Source organism: Barbus barbus (assembly GCF_936440315.1).
Source record: "Barbus barbus genome assembly, chromosome: 32".
In the NCBI taxonomy this organism is placed as follows: domain Eukaryota; kingdom Metazoa; phylum Chordata; class Actinopteri; order Cypriniformes; family Cyprinidae; genus Barbus; species Barbus barbus.
In genome coordinates, this window is record NC_136760.1 from 17,185,515 (window position 1) to 17,196,758 (window position 11,244).

General features: G+C 38.5%; 1 protein-coding gene across 2 annotated transcripts; it reads right to left on the reverse strand.

Moving 5' to 3' along the window:
- Positions 1 to 574: 574 nt before the first annotated feature.
- LOC306851947 (uncharacterized protein) lies at positions 575 to 10,326 on the reverse strand. 2 transcript variants are annotated; one of them, XM_079388482.1, is made up of 6 exons: positions 9,932 to 10,326; positions 5,597 to 5,638; positions 5,373 to 5,497; positions 5,132 to 5,149; positions 3,242 to 3,286; positions 575 to 1,991 (listed from the first exon to the last, which is right to left on the reverse strand). In XM_079388482.1, the coding sequence occupies exons 1-6, from the start codon at positions 10,050 to 10,052 to the stop codon at positions 1,983 to 1,985; spliced, it is 360 nt and encodes a 119-aa protein (XP_079244608.1). In that variant the 5' UTR covers positions 10,053 to 10,326; the 3' UTR covers positions 575 to 1,982. The 2 variants fall into 2 exon arrangements, with proteins under 2 accessions (XP_079244608.1, XP_079244609.1); XM_079388483.1 differs by lacking the exon at positions 5,132 to 5,149 and having other exon boundaries at positions 9,932 to 10,304.
- Positions 10,327 to 11,244: the final 918 nt, after the last annotated feature.

The window sequence follows — 11,244 nt, forward strand, 5'->3', positions numbered from 1 at the left end:
CTGAGTAAACAGATTCAGTAATTTTCTCTGTGTACTGGGTGTGTGCTGATGGATCCCTATAGGGTAATGTGGTTAAGGAGTGGTGGATAATTACTGTGGCCTGTGTGAATGTGTTTTGGCTTGATGTCTGCTTGTTGAGCTCTGCAGATCTTGATCCTGTAGTGTTAGATCATAAAAACATACTTTGCAATTCATTTGCACTTTGCAATCATTTCTAAAGTTTATTGGCATCGTAAAGGAAGCTTGTTTGGACTTTTCTAAACAAGGAGTAAATAAAGAAATAAGATGTCTTTTTACCCCCCAAATAAAGGCTGGCTCTATTATGGTCAAAAATATATAGCTGTAAATTACTGCCCCATATAGATGGTTTCAGATACTACAGGCTATTTGTGCTCCATAATACAAATTTCAAACTCTACTTCTAAGTAATTGTGAAATTTAGCTTAGTGAAATTTGTGAGTGAAAACTATTTCTGCAGATTTTTGTTTTTTCTTTTTCCAGTGAATTTTGTAGTGCATACATTTGCAAAGGACACCTCCAACCCTGCACGTAAATTAAAACTTGACAGTGGTATAGATTTCAACAAAACTTTTTATTTCACTTATACAGTTTATAAAATCAGCTTGCCTGCTTTGATGCCAACATAAAAGGTATGTGGGACATTTGTTTGTGTGTGTATGTGTCTGTGTGTGTTTCAGAGAGAGCAAAGAGAGAAAAGCTCAAAGGAAAAAAAAAAAGCTTGAGAAGAGTGTTTTTGTGTTTTGATCAGCTTTGTGTGTATGTGTATATGTGTGAGCGTGTGTGTAAGTGAATACAGGAGTGCTGATAAGGCAACATGCAGTCTTCAGTTTTTTGTGGCTTCAAAGAAAGAACAAACTGCAATGTTTGATAGCTTTGTCCTAGTTACCTACAGCAGACACAAGCCCGGGGTGGATCTGAACACACCGTTGAATGACAGGACAGGGATGGGGTTTGGGTGGCCATGATGGCAAGGCTAAATGAAGATGAAGACAGTCAGATCTACACTTCTTAGCATTCCCTTCATAAAACACCGTGCCTAGAATCAGCATGGCACAGTGCTACAGAACAGACCAATGACAAACTTTGCAATGGTGCTGTAGTATTGCTTTTACATCACAAATACATGATCGCACACCGACTTCACATGCATCGCAACAAAATCAGGACAAAACAAGATGTGTTTGAAGATTTGATCTCTTCTCCTTGTCCCAACTGGAACCAAATCTCGGGTGTATAAGCTAATGAAAAAATGCAAGTCTAGCATAGCTACATCAATACGGATAATCGCTTTTTAGTTTTACAGTATCTATGTATACAGTATGTGTTCACATTTTGTGAATAAACATATTTGTTCTTACTCTAACAAACCACACGATAAGTCTATTGGTCAAGCACACAGTAACTCTATTCTGCACACATACTGAACTAAAGGAATGTAATGTATCTCTTAATGTACATACAACTTGTCATTGCGTACATTGCAGCATTTTCAAGACTAAATAAACTGAAACATGGCTACGTTCTCACAAAGATCCTGACGCATGTTGCTACATGCCCTGATGAAATGAGATGTATTGCTTTTCTTACATTACTGGTCATGCGGGTTTCTTTTTTTCCAGCCATGCTCCTAAAAGACCACCTCAACCTCTGATATCAGCCTCTGGGCTTCATTTTTTGTGTATGTATGAGTGTGTGTGTTTTAGATGAGGTGTGGATGGAAAGAGGAATGACAGTAACACTAGAGAACAGCATGACAACACCACAGATGGAGAGGAGGGGAAGCGTCACACATCTAACACTACAGGGCTCAGGGAAAGTCTTTTTCAACTCTGGTTTTCCATACAGTCACAAAAAATATCAGTAACATCTGGAGTCTGGAAGGGGTGAGGCTTTGGAGCAGAAACTCAGAGGTGGAGAGTCAGAGGGAAGAAAGGGAACCGTTTCAGCTTCAGGCCTCTGGACTAATAACCCTGATGAAGAGAAAGAACACCGATTAAGTCATTTCATATATGATTTAATCCTGGGATTCTTATCTACACAGACGCAGATGCTTTGGACACTTTCCATGAAGAGAGTTCACAATAAAGTCAATCTTTTCTCAGGAAATAGATAGTGAAGGTTAGTCAGCATCATGCCAAGTTTTTAATGTCAGTTTGATTTGCATATTTGACCTGTTTTTTTACTTCAATTTTGCTGTGAATTTGATATGTTTTCAACATCAGTTGCCCTCTTATAACACATAACTTGTAATTTTCTAGCAATAAACATGACTTGTTTTATATAAAAATAATATATAGTAGAATGTTATAAATATTATAATTATGTATTTAAATAATAATAATATATTATTATAATATATATTATATATTATTATAATATATAAAAATAATGAATATACTACTGTAGACAATTTGGGATCAGTAGGATTATTTTTTTTTAATTAATACATTTATTCAGTATTAATATATTAAATAAAAACAAGTGACAAAGTAAAAGTAACAATATTAAATTTTTGCAGTATTTTTGATCAAATAAATGCAGCCTTCGTGAGCATATAATATCCCAAAATTTTGAACACTACTATGCATGGGTAGAAATTTTATGTGTACCTTTTATGATACACTGTAGAAAAAAATAAATAAATGTTGAGCAAATTTAAAAGTTTAAGGCACAACTTATTTTTGTAGGAGATTTTTGAGTTCTCAAATTTTTGTTGTATTAAAACAACAAGTTGAGAAAACTCAAAAATCTGCTGAAGCTGGTAGCCTTAAACTTTTTAAGTTTGCTCAACTTTATTATTTTTTTTTACAGTGCTGTAAAACATCAAAAGTTGAGAGAACGTCAACATTTAAGGTAACCAGCTTAAGCAGATTTTTGAGTTTTCTCAACTTGTTGTTTTAAGTTTATACAAAAAAAGTTAAGAAAACTCAAAAATCTCCTACAAAAATAAATTGAGAAAACTCAAAAATCTTAAACCTTAAACTTAAAAGGCCTTAAACTTTTAAGTTTGCTCAACTTTTTTTTTTTTTCTTTTTTTTTTTACAGTGTATGCTACACAATATCCTACATTGTTTTTAAAAAAAAATAAGTTTAGCAACATATCTACGTTTTTTTATTATTATTACAGAATCATGAAATTTATGCTTCAAAAATTTAAAATAAATAAATAAATAATGGGAGACCAAAGTGCACTGTTTTCATGGAAAGTTATTTTTCTCACCTCTCCACCATCTCCTCCTTCCATGCCGCCATGAGAGAAGTCACCCTGTGAAATACAGAAATCATTAACATCCAAGAGACATACTTTCTGCTTTAGATCCATCTGGCAATCAGCAGTGAATCTTCATATGGAGCGCGATAACAGCTTTTGTCATGTTAAACAGCCATACTAAATAATATCCATTCAGACATGCAGGGATGCAGCACGGGCCTCTCAGACACTGTCTGTTCACTGCAGTGTGTTATGACTGCTGTCTCTGCAGAGATGTAGGGAGGGATGTAAACAATGGTCATGGTGAATGCAGCTGGCAGGCACATCTTCTGTCTCTGCAGTACAGCTGTGCTGAGCTCTTCTGCTGAGTCACTGTCAGGACCAGACTATCTGTCCTCCTCAAAGGACTTTCTGCCTCACAACAGTCTTAAACTAATCTCTTTCTTCTTTACAGCCCTCAAAATCAGCATAAGATGCTGTATGCAACCTATTTTACTTTCATAATCTAATGTATTGTGATTAACATTTGTCAAAAAGGAAAGTTGTTTCATGTAATAAGTGCTTACATTTTCATTTCATCTATATTCACTGTTAAAATGAGTTACCATTAGCCATTTAACTATGAAAATTAATCTATGGTTTCCAGAAAGGGGAACAATGTCTCCTATACAGCAGTTTAGGGATCTATGCATATTAATACATTATAGGTCAAACTTTGGTTTTAGATAAGCCATAAGCCATTATTCCTACATGCACAACGTCAAATCATTCAGAAAGATTAGTATTATTGATTTTTAATAGATTTTATTTTTTTAAGAATATTGTGCAGGGAAAACATGCATCCATTAGCAGAATGCAATGGCACACTGCCATTGATAAGCTTTCTGATGATGTGAAAATGTAACTGTTTAGTGTTGATGAATCACATCGTTTTATTGTATCTGTCCTGTCCTGACAGAATATGCGCTCTGTTAGAAGATGAGTTATTATCACGATAAAGATCCAGGTTGTTAGTTGATGCCATGGGAATGAGAGACTGTAAATACGAGGACAGATCTGTCATTTGCTTGTCATTCAAGTCACCCACGTGTGTTACTAGAAAAGATTTACTTCTTTTGATGATAACATAATTGTGCTGTCAAGTGACTAAAGATCCCTGCATTTCATTTAGTGCATCTGCTCCAGTATTGTTATTATTACTTAAAAGTAAATAGATGAAAAACTTGAACTTAAAAAACAAAAGAAAATTAGAAGTATTGCCTTGGCTACTAACTGAAATTTAAAAAGTTTAGGTTCAAGTACTAAAATTACTAAAACTAAAATGAAAATAAAATGAAATCTGAATAGAAATAAGTCGCTTTGGATAAAAGCGTCTGCTAAATGACTAAATCTAACTTTTTTTTTTAAATGACAGAAACATAAAAATGACTAAAATATAAATAAAAAATAAAACAAAATATAAAAACGAAAGCTAATTAAAAATATTCATAAATACTATAAATAATAACACTAAAATATCACTGATCTGCTGCCTTCCCAGTTATGTGGGAAAGCAGAGATTTTATCCCAGCAAATGACTAAACACTAACAATATTAGCTCATTAACTTGATGGGAACTGATGGGAATTCAGGTAATCAATGAGGTAATCAATGCAGCCATTCTTTCTCATTATGCACAATGAAGAGAATGACTCCGGGGGGGTTGAATAAAGGTAACTGAACTCTGCTGTTATCTGGATGGTTGTGCACATTCTCCTCATCAGTGTGGTGTGATACAGCAGTCAGTTAATTCAAGTTAAAGGTCAGTATTATATGCAGCATGGAGTATATATGCCATATTCACAGGCTATATACTAGCATTTCTCTTTACAAACCAAATCAACCCCATTTAATAAGCACCTCATATAAAGCCTCATCCTGTTAACAGCACATTTGTAAACAGGGAAAAACAAACAGAATATGTTAGACACAAAATACCAGTATTTATACAGTAAATACACAGTATAGTGGAGAATTTGTGGTTATCTCAGATTAGACATAGATCCCTTAGGCTAGTCTTAAGTAGGCTAATTTAAAGGTGTTTTAAAATGCAATTGATTTTGGAGAAAGGGGCGACATCTAGTGCTGGTGGAGATCTCACCGGGTTGAGGCCAGTTGATGCAGCCACATTCTCCAACCCCTCTACGGTCTTCTGTCCAACTTCATTAGCGCTGCCTACCGCTGTTTCACCGACAATATTCGCCTGGTCGGTGGTCCTCTGGGAAACTGTGAGGAACGATATTTTAGAAAGTAAATATAAATGACTTCTCATTTCTCAGATTTCTCAGCTTATTCTTGAAAGATGCACGCTTATTTATTTCTCACCTGTGTTTACGCCTGACACCACTCCCTCCTTTGTCTTGTTACCTGAAAAATGAGAAATAAACATGAAATATTCTTCAGAAATTGCGGATTGGTATAAAAACACCAAATTAAGGTCTATATAATTAGAGGCATGGACATATGGCTATTCTGGGTCAACGTGAAATATGTACATTTTACATTGATATGATCATAACAGTAGACAAAACAGCATCTTTTTAAGAACGCTGGACAGTTTATTGTAGATAGTCTATAGTTTATAGAGTAGATAGGTGTCACTCCACCATATTTTTAATGATAAGTGAAAACAGAATACGAAATATGTGAAACAGAATAAACATAAACGGATTTTCAACAATATGCAACATATTTGAGACTTTGAGACAAAAACAGTAGGCTAATATGAAATATTAGTGAATATTACGATATTATTACAATTTAAAATATATTTTATATATTTTAAAATGCAATTTATTCTTGAGGTGACAAAGCTGAATTCAGCAATCATTAACTCAGTCTCTCTCAATCCTTCTGAAATCATTCTAATTGTCACGGAACTGTCACGGGACCAGGTTCGTGTGCTGGAGGGGGACCGGGGACCTGGGGCCTGTGGCCTGGAGACCCAGGGCAGAACCAGCGGCCACCACAGCGGTGTGTGTGGAGCTGCCACCTTGGAGCGGGTAATGGCAGGCTCCACCGCTTCGGGGGGCACATCAGCGGACTCCACCTCTTTGAAAAGGCCTGTAGCAAGCTCCGCCACCTCGGAGGCAACATCAGCGGACTCCGCCACTTCGGGAAGGCCTGAAGCGAGCTCCGCTGCCTCGGAAAGGCCTGAAGCGAGCTCCGCTGCCTCGGAGGAAACATCAGCGGGCTCCGCCGCTTCGGGAAGGCCTGAAGCGAGCTCCGCTGCCTCGGAAAGGCCTGAAGCGAGCTCCGCTGCCTCGGAAAGGCCTGACACGAGCTCCGCCGCTTCGGGAGGTTCGTGAGCAGGCACCGCCGCTTCGGGAGGATCGTGAGCTGGCACCGCCCCCTCGGGAGGATCGTGAGCTGGCACCGCCGCTTCGGAAGCCTTGTGAGCGGGCCCAGTCGCCTCAGGAAAACCGCGCCGCTCACACCAACATCAGCGGGGGTTCCTGCATGCTGCGTATCATCCCAGGATGCTCCGGGAACGGGCGCGAGGTACTGGGTGCGGCCGACGAGGCTTCTGACGCCCCTTGGATCGCCTCATCGGGAGAACTGAGAACGGGCTCCGCAGCTAGCTCCACCCTGAAGGCCGAGCCTCTCAAATGCAGAGCCAGGTTTATGTAGTCCTCCAGCGACTCCTCGGGGGTCCAGTATGGCATAAGGGACTTGAAGGGCTCAGCTAGGCCTCCCCAGAAGAAGACCATAAGACAGGTCTTCTCAGTAACCGACCGCCGAGCTCCTCTAACGAAGTCCCTGGCATACTCCTCAATGCTCCGATCTCCCTGGCGGATGTTGAGCAATCTCCCTGCTGGACCCATGTCTGCTGGTTCAATTCTGTCACGGAACACTTTGAGAGCGCTGTGAAAAAGATGAAGTCAGGGTCCAAATGCAGGTAAAGGTATTTAATATAAACAAAAAGCCAACACGGCAAAAAACAAAGCAGTAACGGAATGGGATACAAGACGGCAACACATTGCATGTATCCCCAGACCAGAGCAAACACTACAATAATACAATTAATTGAACCAGACAGAGTAGTGGGAGTGTGGTGCATAAATAGTCCATGCCAATGGGGAACAGCTGGGAGTGTAATATGTTACCAGGTGTGTGTAATGTGACAGGTATGTGGATTTTAGGGGAATGGAGTCCGGGAGGAAGGGAGATGGTGACCTCTGGTGGAGAAAGGAAGAACTGCAGCCCAGACTCGTGACACTAATATGCTGTTTTTGTGCTCAAGAAACATTTTGTGTTATTCTAAAAGTTGAAAATGATACTTTTGCAGAAACCCTGATATATATATATATTCAGGATTCTTTAATGAATAGCTGGATTGAAACAACAGCATATATTTGATTTTTTGATATTTTTTTTTAACTGTGTAAGAAGTCTTTACTGTCAGTTTCTAAACAATTTAATGTCTTTGCTGAATAACATTCTTTAAAAAAAATTAAAAACTGACCCCAGATGGTAGTGTAAACAAAATACAAAATTATTGTATAAACGGTAACATTTACTGAATAAACAGTCACATTTAGACTGTTTTTCTGTGTCTCAGTGACTAAAATGTCAGAGGTCTTGATAGCAATCTAATCTCATAATTTAAACCAATTCAGCACCACTTCAAAGCACATAGGATACCAAATGCTTCATTAGCAGGCAATGACTCTACGCTTCAAAGAGTTTGTCTGTCAGTCTTAGCTACATCTACTCTCAATATCATTCTATCACACACATCCGAGCCTTGCTGTCATCAAGCATTTAAAAATTCATCACATAGTTCGTGTAATATTTAGATGCAAAGTGCTTCCGTATTACTCCACGTCTTTCATTTATGTGTGTACATTAGTCTGTCCGTTTCTATTCTTAGACCTATCTTCTTTCTCACTCTCTTTCTCCATGTTTCTTTATGCGAAAGCTCAGTTTTGAGTATAGTTTCTGCATGGCTGAGCACATCTGCTCTCCTGCGTTCTTTCTGTAAGTGCCTTAAAGGAGATCTCTTCATATCACAGCAAAGTCTATCTAACTGACTTTATCAGTTTGCTGGATGAATCTGAGCTGCTTGTTAGATAAAGCGTTTGCACCATGACTTTCAGTTGAGGAGATCTCGACTGCGTCATACGGTGAAGATGACGTCAATGCATCTTCAGAAAAATACAGTTCTGGATCAAAGGCCATTCACAGTATCAAATGCAGTAGTTTTGACACTCTCAAATGGAGAATAAGTAACCTGCCTTCGTAACAATCAACCTGAGTGATGACTTCTTGCTCTAGTGCACATAATGCCATACAAGCACTCTGAAGCCACCTCACAATACATGCACTAGAACGAGAGCAGATTTGCAGGCCTGTGACCTCAGCACAGGTGACCTTGGTGGAAATGTGCTTATAAAGATTACATCGCACCCAAATGCATGATGGGTTGATTGTTGATCTGATTGGATTAGGTGATATTACCACTGTCAGTGCAGGAATGCACTGAATACTACATAGTCATGCTTTCGTGTTCAATTGTTTGTAGTTTGTATTTTCAGTCATGTTCTCTCTACGCCATCTGTTCATTTCTGTGCTGATGAGCATAAGCAGACGCTATGGGGCTGCAAGCCTATGACATAACACATGAGCACTGCACCTCATTTTCCCATCTCTCTCTTTTTCTATGGTGGTGTAGGGGGATGGTAAGGGTTAGTCATCACAGTCCACTCACAACCAGGCAAATCCTGCTGCATCGGCACACACGCATGGAAGATGGAGAGAGCGCAGAGGGAGGGAGTAAATGCTGCAGTGCTCAGCTGATCCGCTCTATATGCCCCCCTTACTTTCTCTCTCGTTCACATGCACATAAACAAAACCTTATAGTGCGTGCAGGATGAAATAGTGTGCAGACTGTTAGTTGATGAAGTTGGAATTATTATATTGTATTGGACAGGTACATAACAGGTAAATAACTTATTGACATGCACATGAATGAATGCATGCAGGAAATAAGTGTCAAAACGAGTAGAAAAGCAAATATTTGCATAAAAGCAGTGCACAATGCATTTTTATGCATTAATAAAAATTTTGCTACAAAATACTAGTTGTTACATTGTTAATAGTGTGAGTGTGTTGGACTTTATTGAATTAAACTGTGCAACAATGTACAAGATGTGCATCAGTGTATTGTGTGAAAAAAATAATATTTAGTTATGAAATTCATCTGAAATATTAGTGCACACTGATCTTATTGTTTTATGAGCTTTTACATTGTGCCTTTCAGGTCTGCACTCCCATTACTCTCTCTTTCACCACACCCCAGGTTTCATTCCCTGCATCATTTTTGCTGCTTTTTTTTATCAATCGTGTATCTCACATTCGCAGCTGCTTCCATCTACACTCTCACAACTCCTCAGCAGACTAGAGCACAACCTCACTGAGACCCTCCTCTCCTCCACACACACACGCTAATGAAATGCAGACTCATCCATCACATCTGCATTAGATCTATTGGGAATAATTGCTGAGACCTTTATAGAACACAGCTATTATTACCACTGTCAATGCAGCATTATTTTATTATTTAACCCTGTGGGACACACACACACACACACACACACACAGAGAGAGAGAGAGAGAGAGAGAGAGAGAGAGAGACTAGTTGCAAACATCTGCACTTACCCACATACATGACCCCTTCTTTGGTCCTGAGAGCTGCCTCTTCAACTCCAGCTTTAGTTTTCTCAGCGGCGGCCACCACTCCTTCCTTGGCCATGGAGAATCCTTTCATTAGAACATCCATCCTGGACGTTGAGTTTGACGACGGTGCTCTGCAGACGGAGTGGGCCTGGCAGAATTTGCAAGGGCTGAGGGTGTCTGTCTATATGCTGAAAGTTTCAGATGACAGGACAGAGGAATACAGAGATTCTGTGCCGGGACAGACGGATGCACGGACACTCTGGACGGAGAGCAGTGGAATGAGAAAGAGAGAGAGAGAGATTGAGAGAGAGAGGGAGAGAGCAGTGAGCAGGCGCAAGAGAACAGGATGCAGAGAGACAGAATCTGTTGGATGCTGCAGTGCATTAAAGTCTCGCTGCGGCTACAGCCCCCACCCACACACACAGCAGACACGCACTGCCTCTCACAGCAATGTCGAACAGACTGATTACATATGTATTACGCTCTAGCCAGCAGTGCATTAAGATCAGATGCTTCTTACAATTATTGGCATCCTCTTGCACCTTGTGGATATGCATCCCGCCTCGCAGCCTGGTTGTTTATTTCTTTATTTTTGGGAATTCATTTGAATAATTAGAATTTATTTGTACAAACATTCTTATCAGTCTGATGAAAATAAACACTTTACCATTACCACAGTAATTGAAGAAAATGACCATAACAACAGTAAAAATATATTTGTGTAATATGTATATAATATTATATGTGTAATATGTATATAATTGTAATATATGTGTTATATATTACAAATTTATTTTTACCATATATTATAAGTATATTACATTTTTAAACATAACAGTAAAAATATATTTGTGTAATATGTATATAATATCGTGTGCAATATAAATGTTGATTATAGGTATTACAATATGAAGGTGGTTTATGAGGACACTGCCTATGTCCCCGTAATTCAAAAGGCTTAAAAAACATACTAAATGGTGTTTTTTTGAAAATCTAAAAATGCACAAAGTCTCCTGTGAGGGCTAAGTTTAGGTGTAGGGTTGGTGTAGGGCAATAGCACACACAGTTTGTTCAGTATAAAAACCATTACGCCTATGGAGAGTCCCCATAAACCACAAAAACCAACATGTGTGTGTGTGTATTTAATTTGAATATAATAAAATATATTTGTATTAATTTTATACACACACACACTATTAAATATATAATAAGCATTAAATGTATAGCATGTTAATACAATACAGCATACATTTACCTTTATTACAAGGCTATAATATTAATATAATGTAATATTA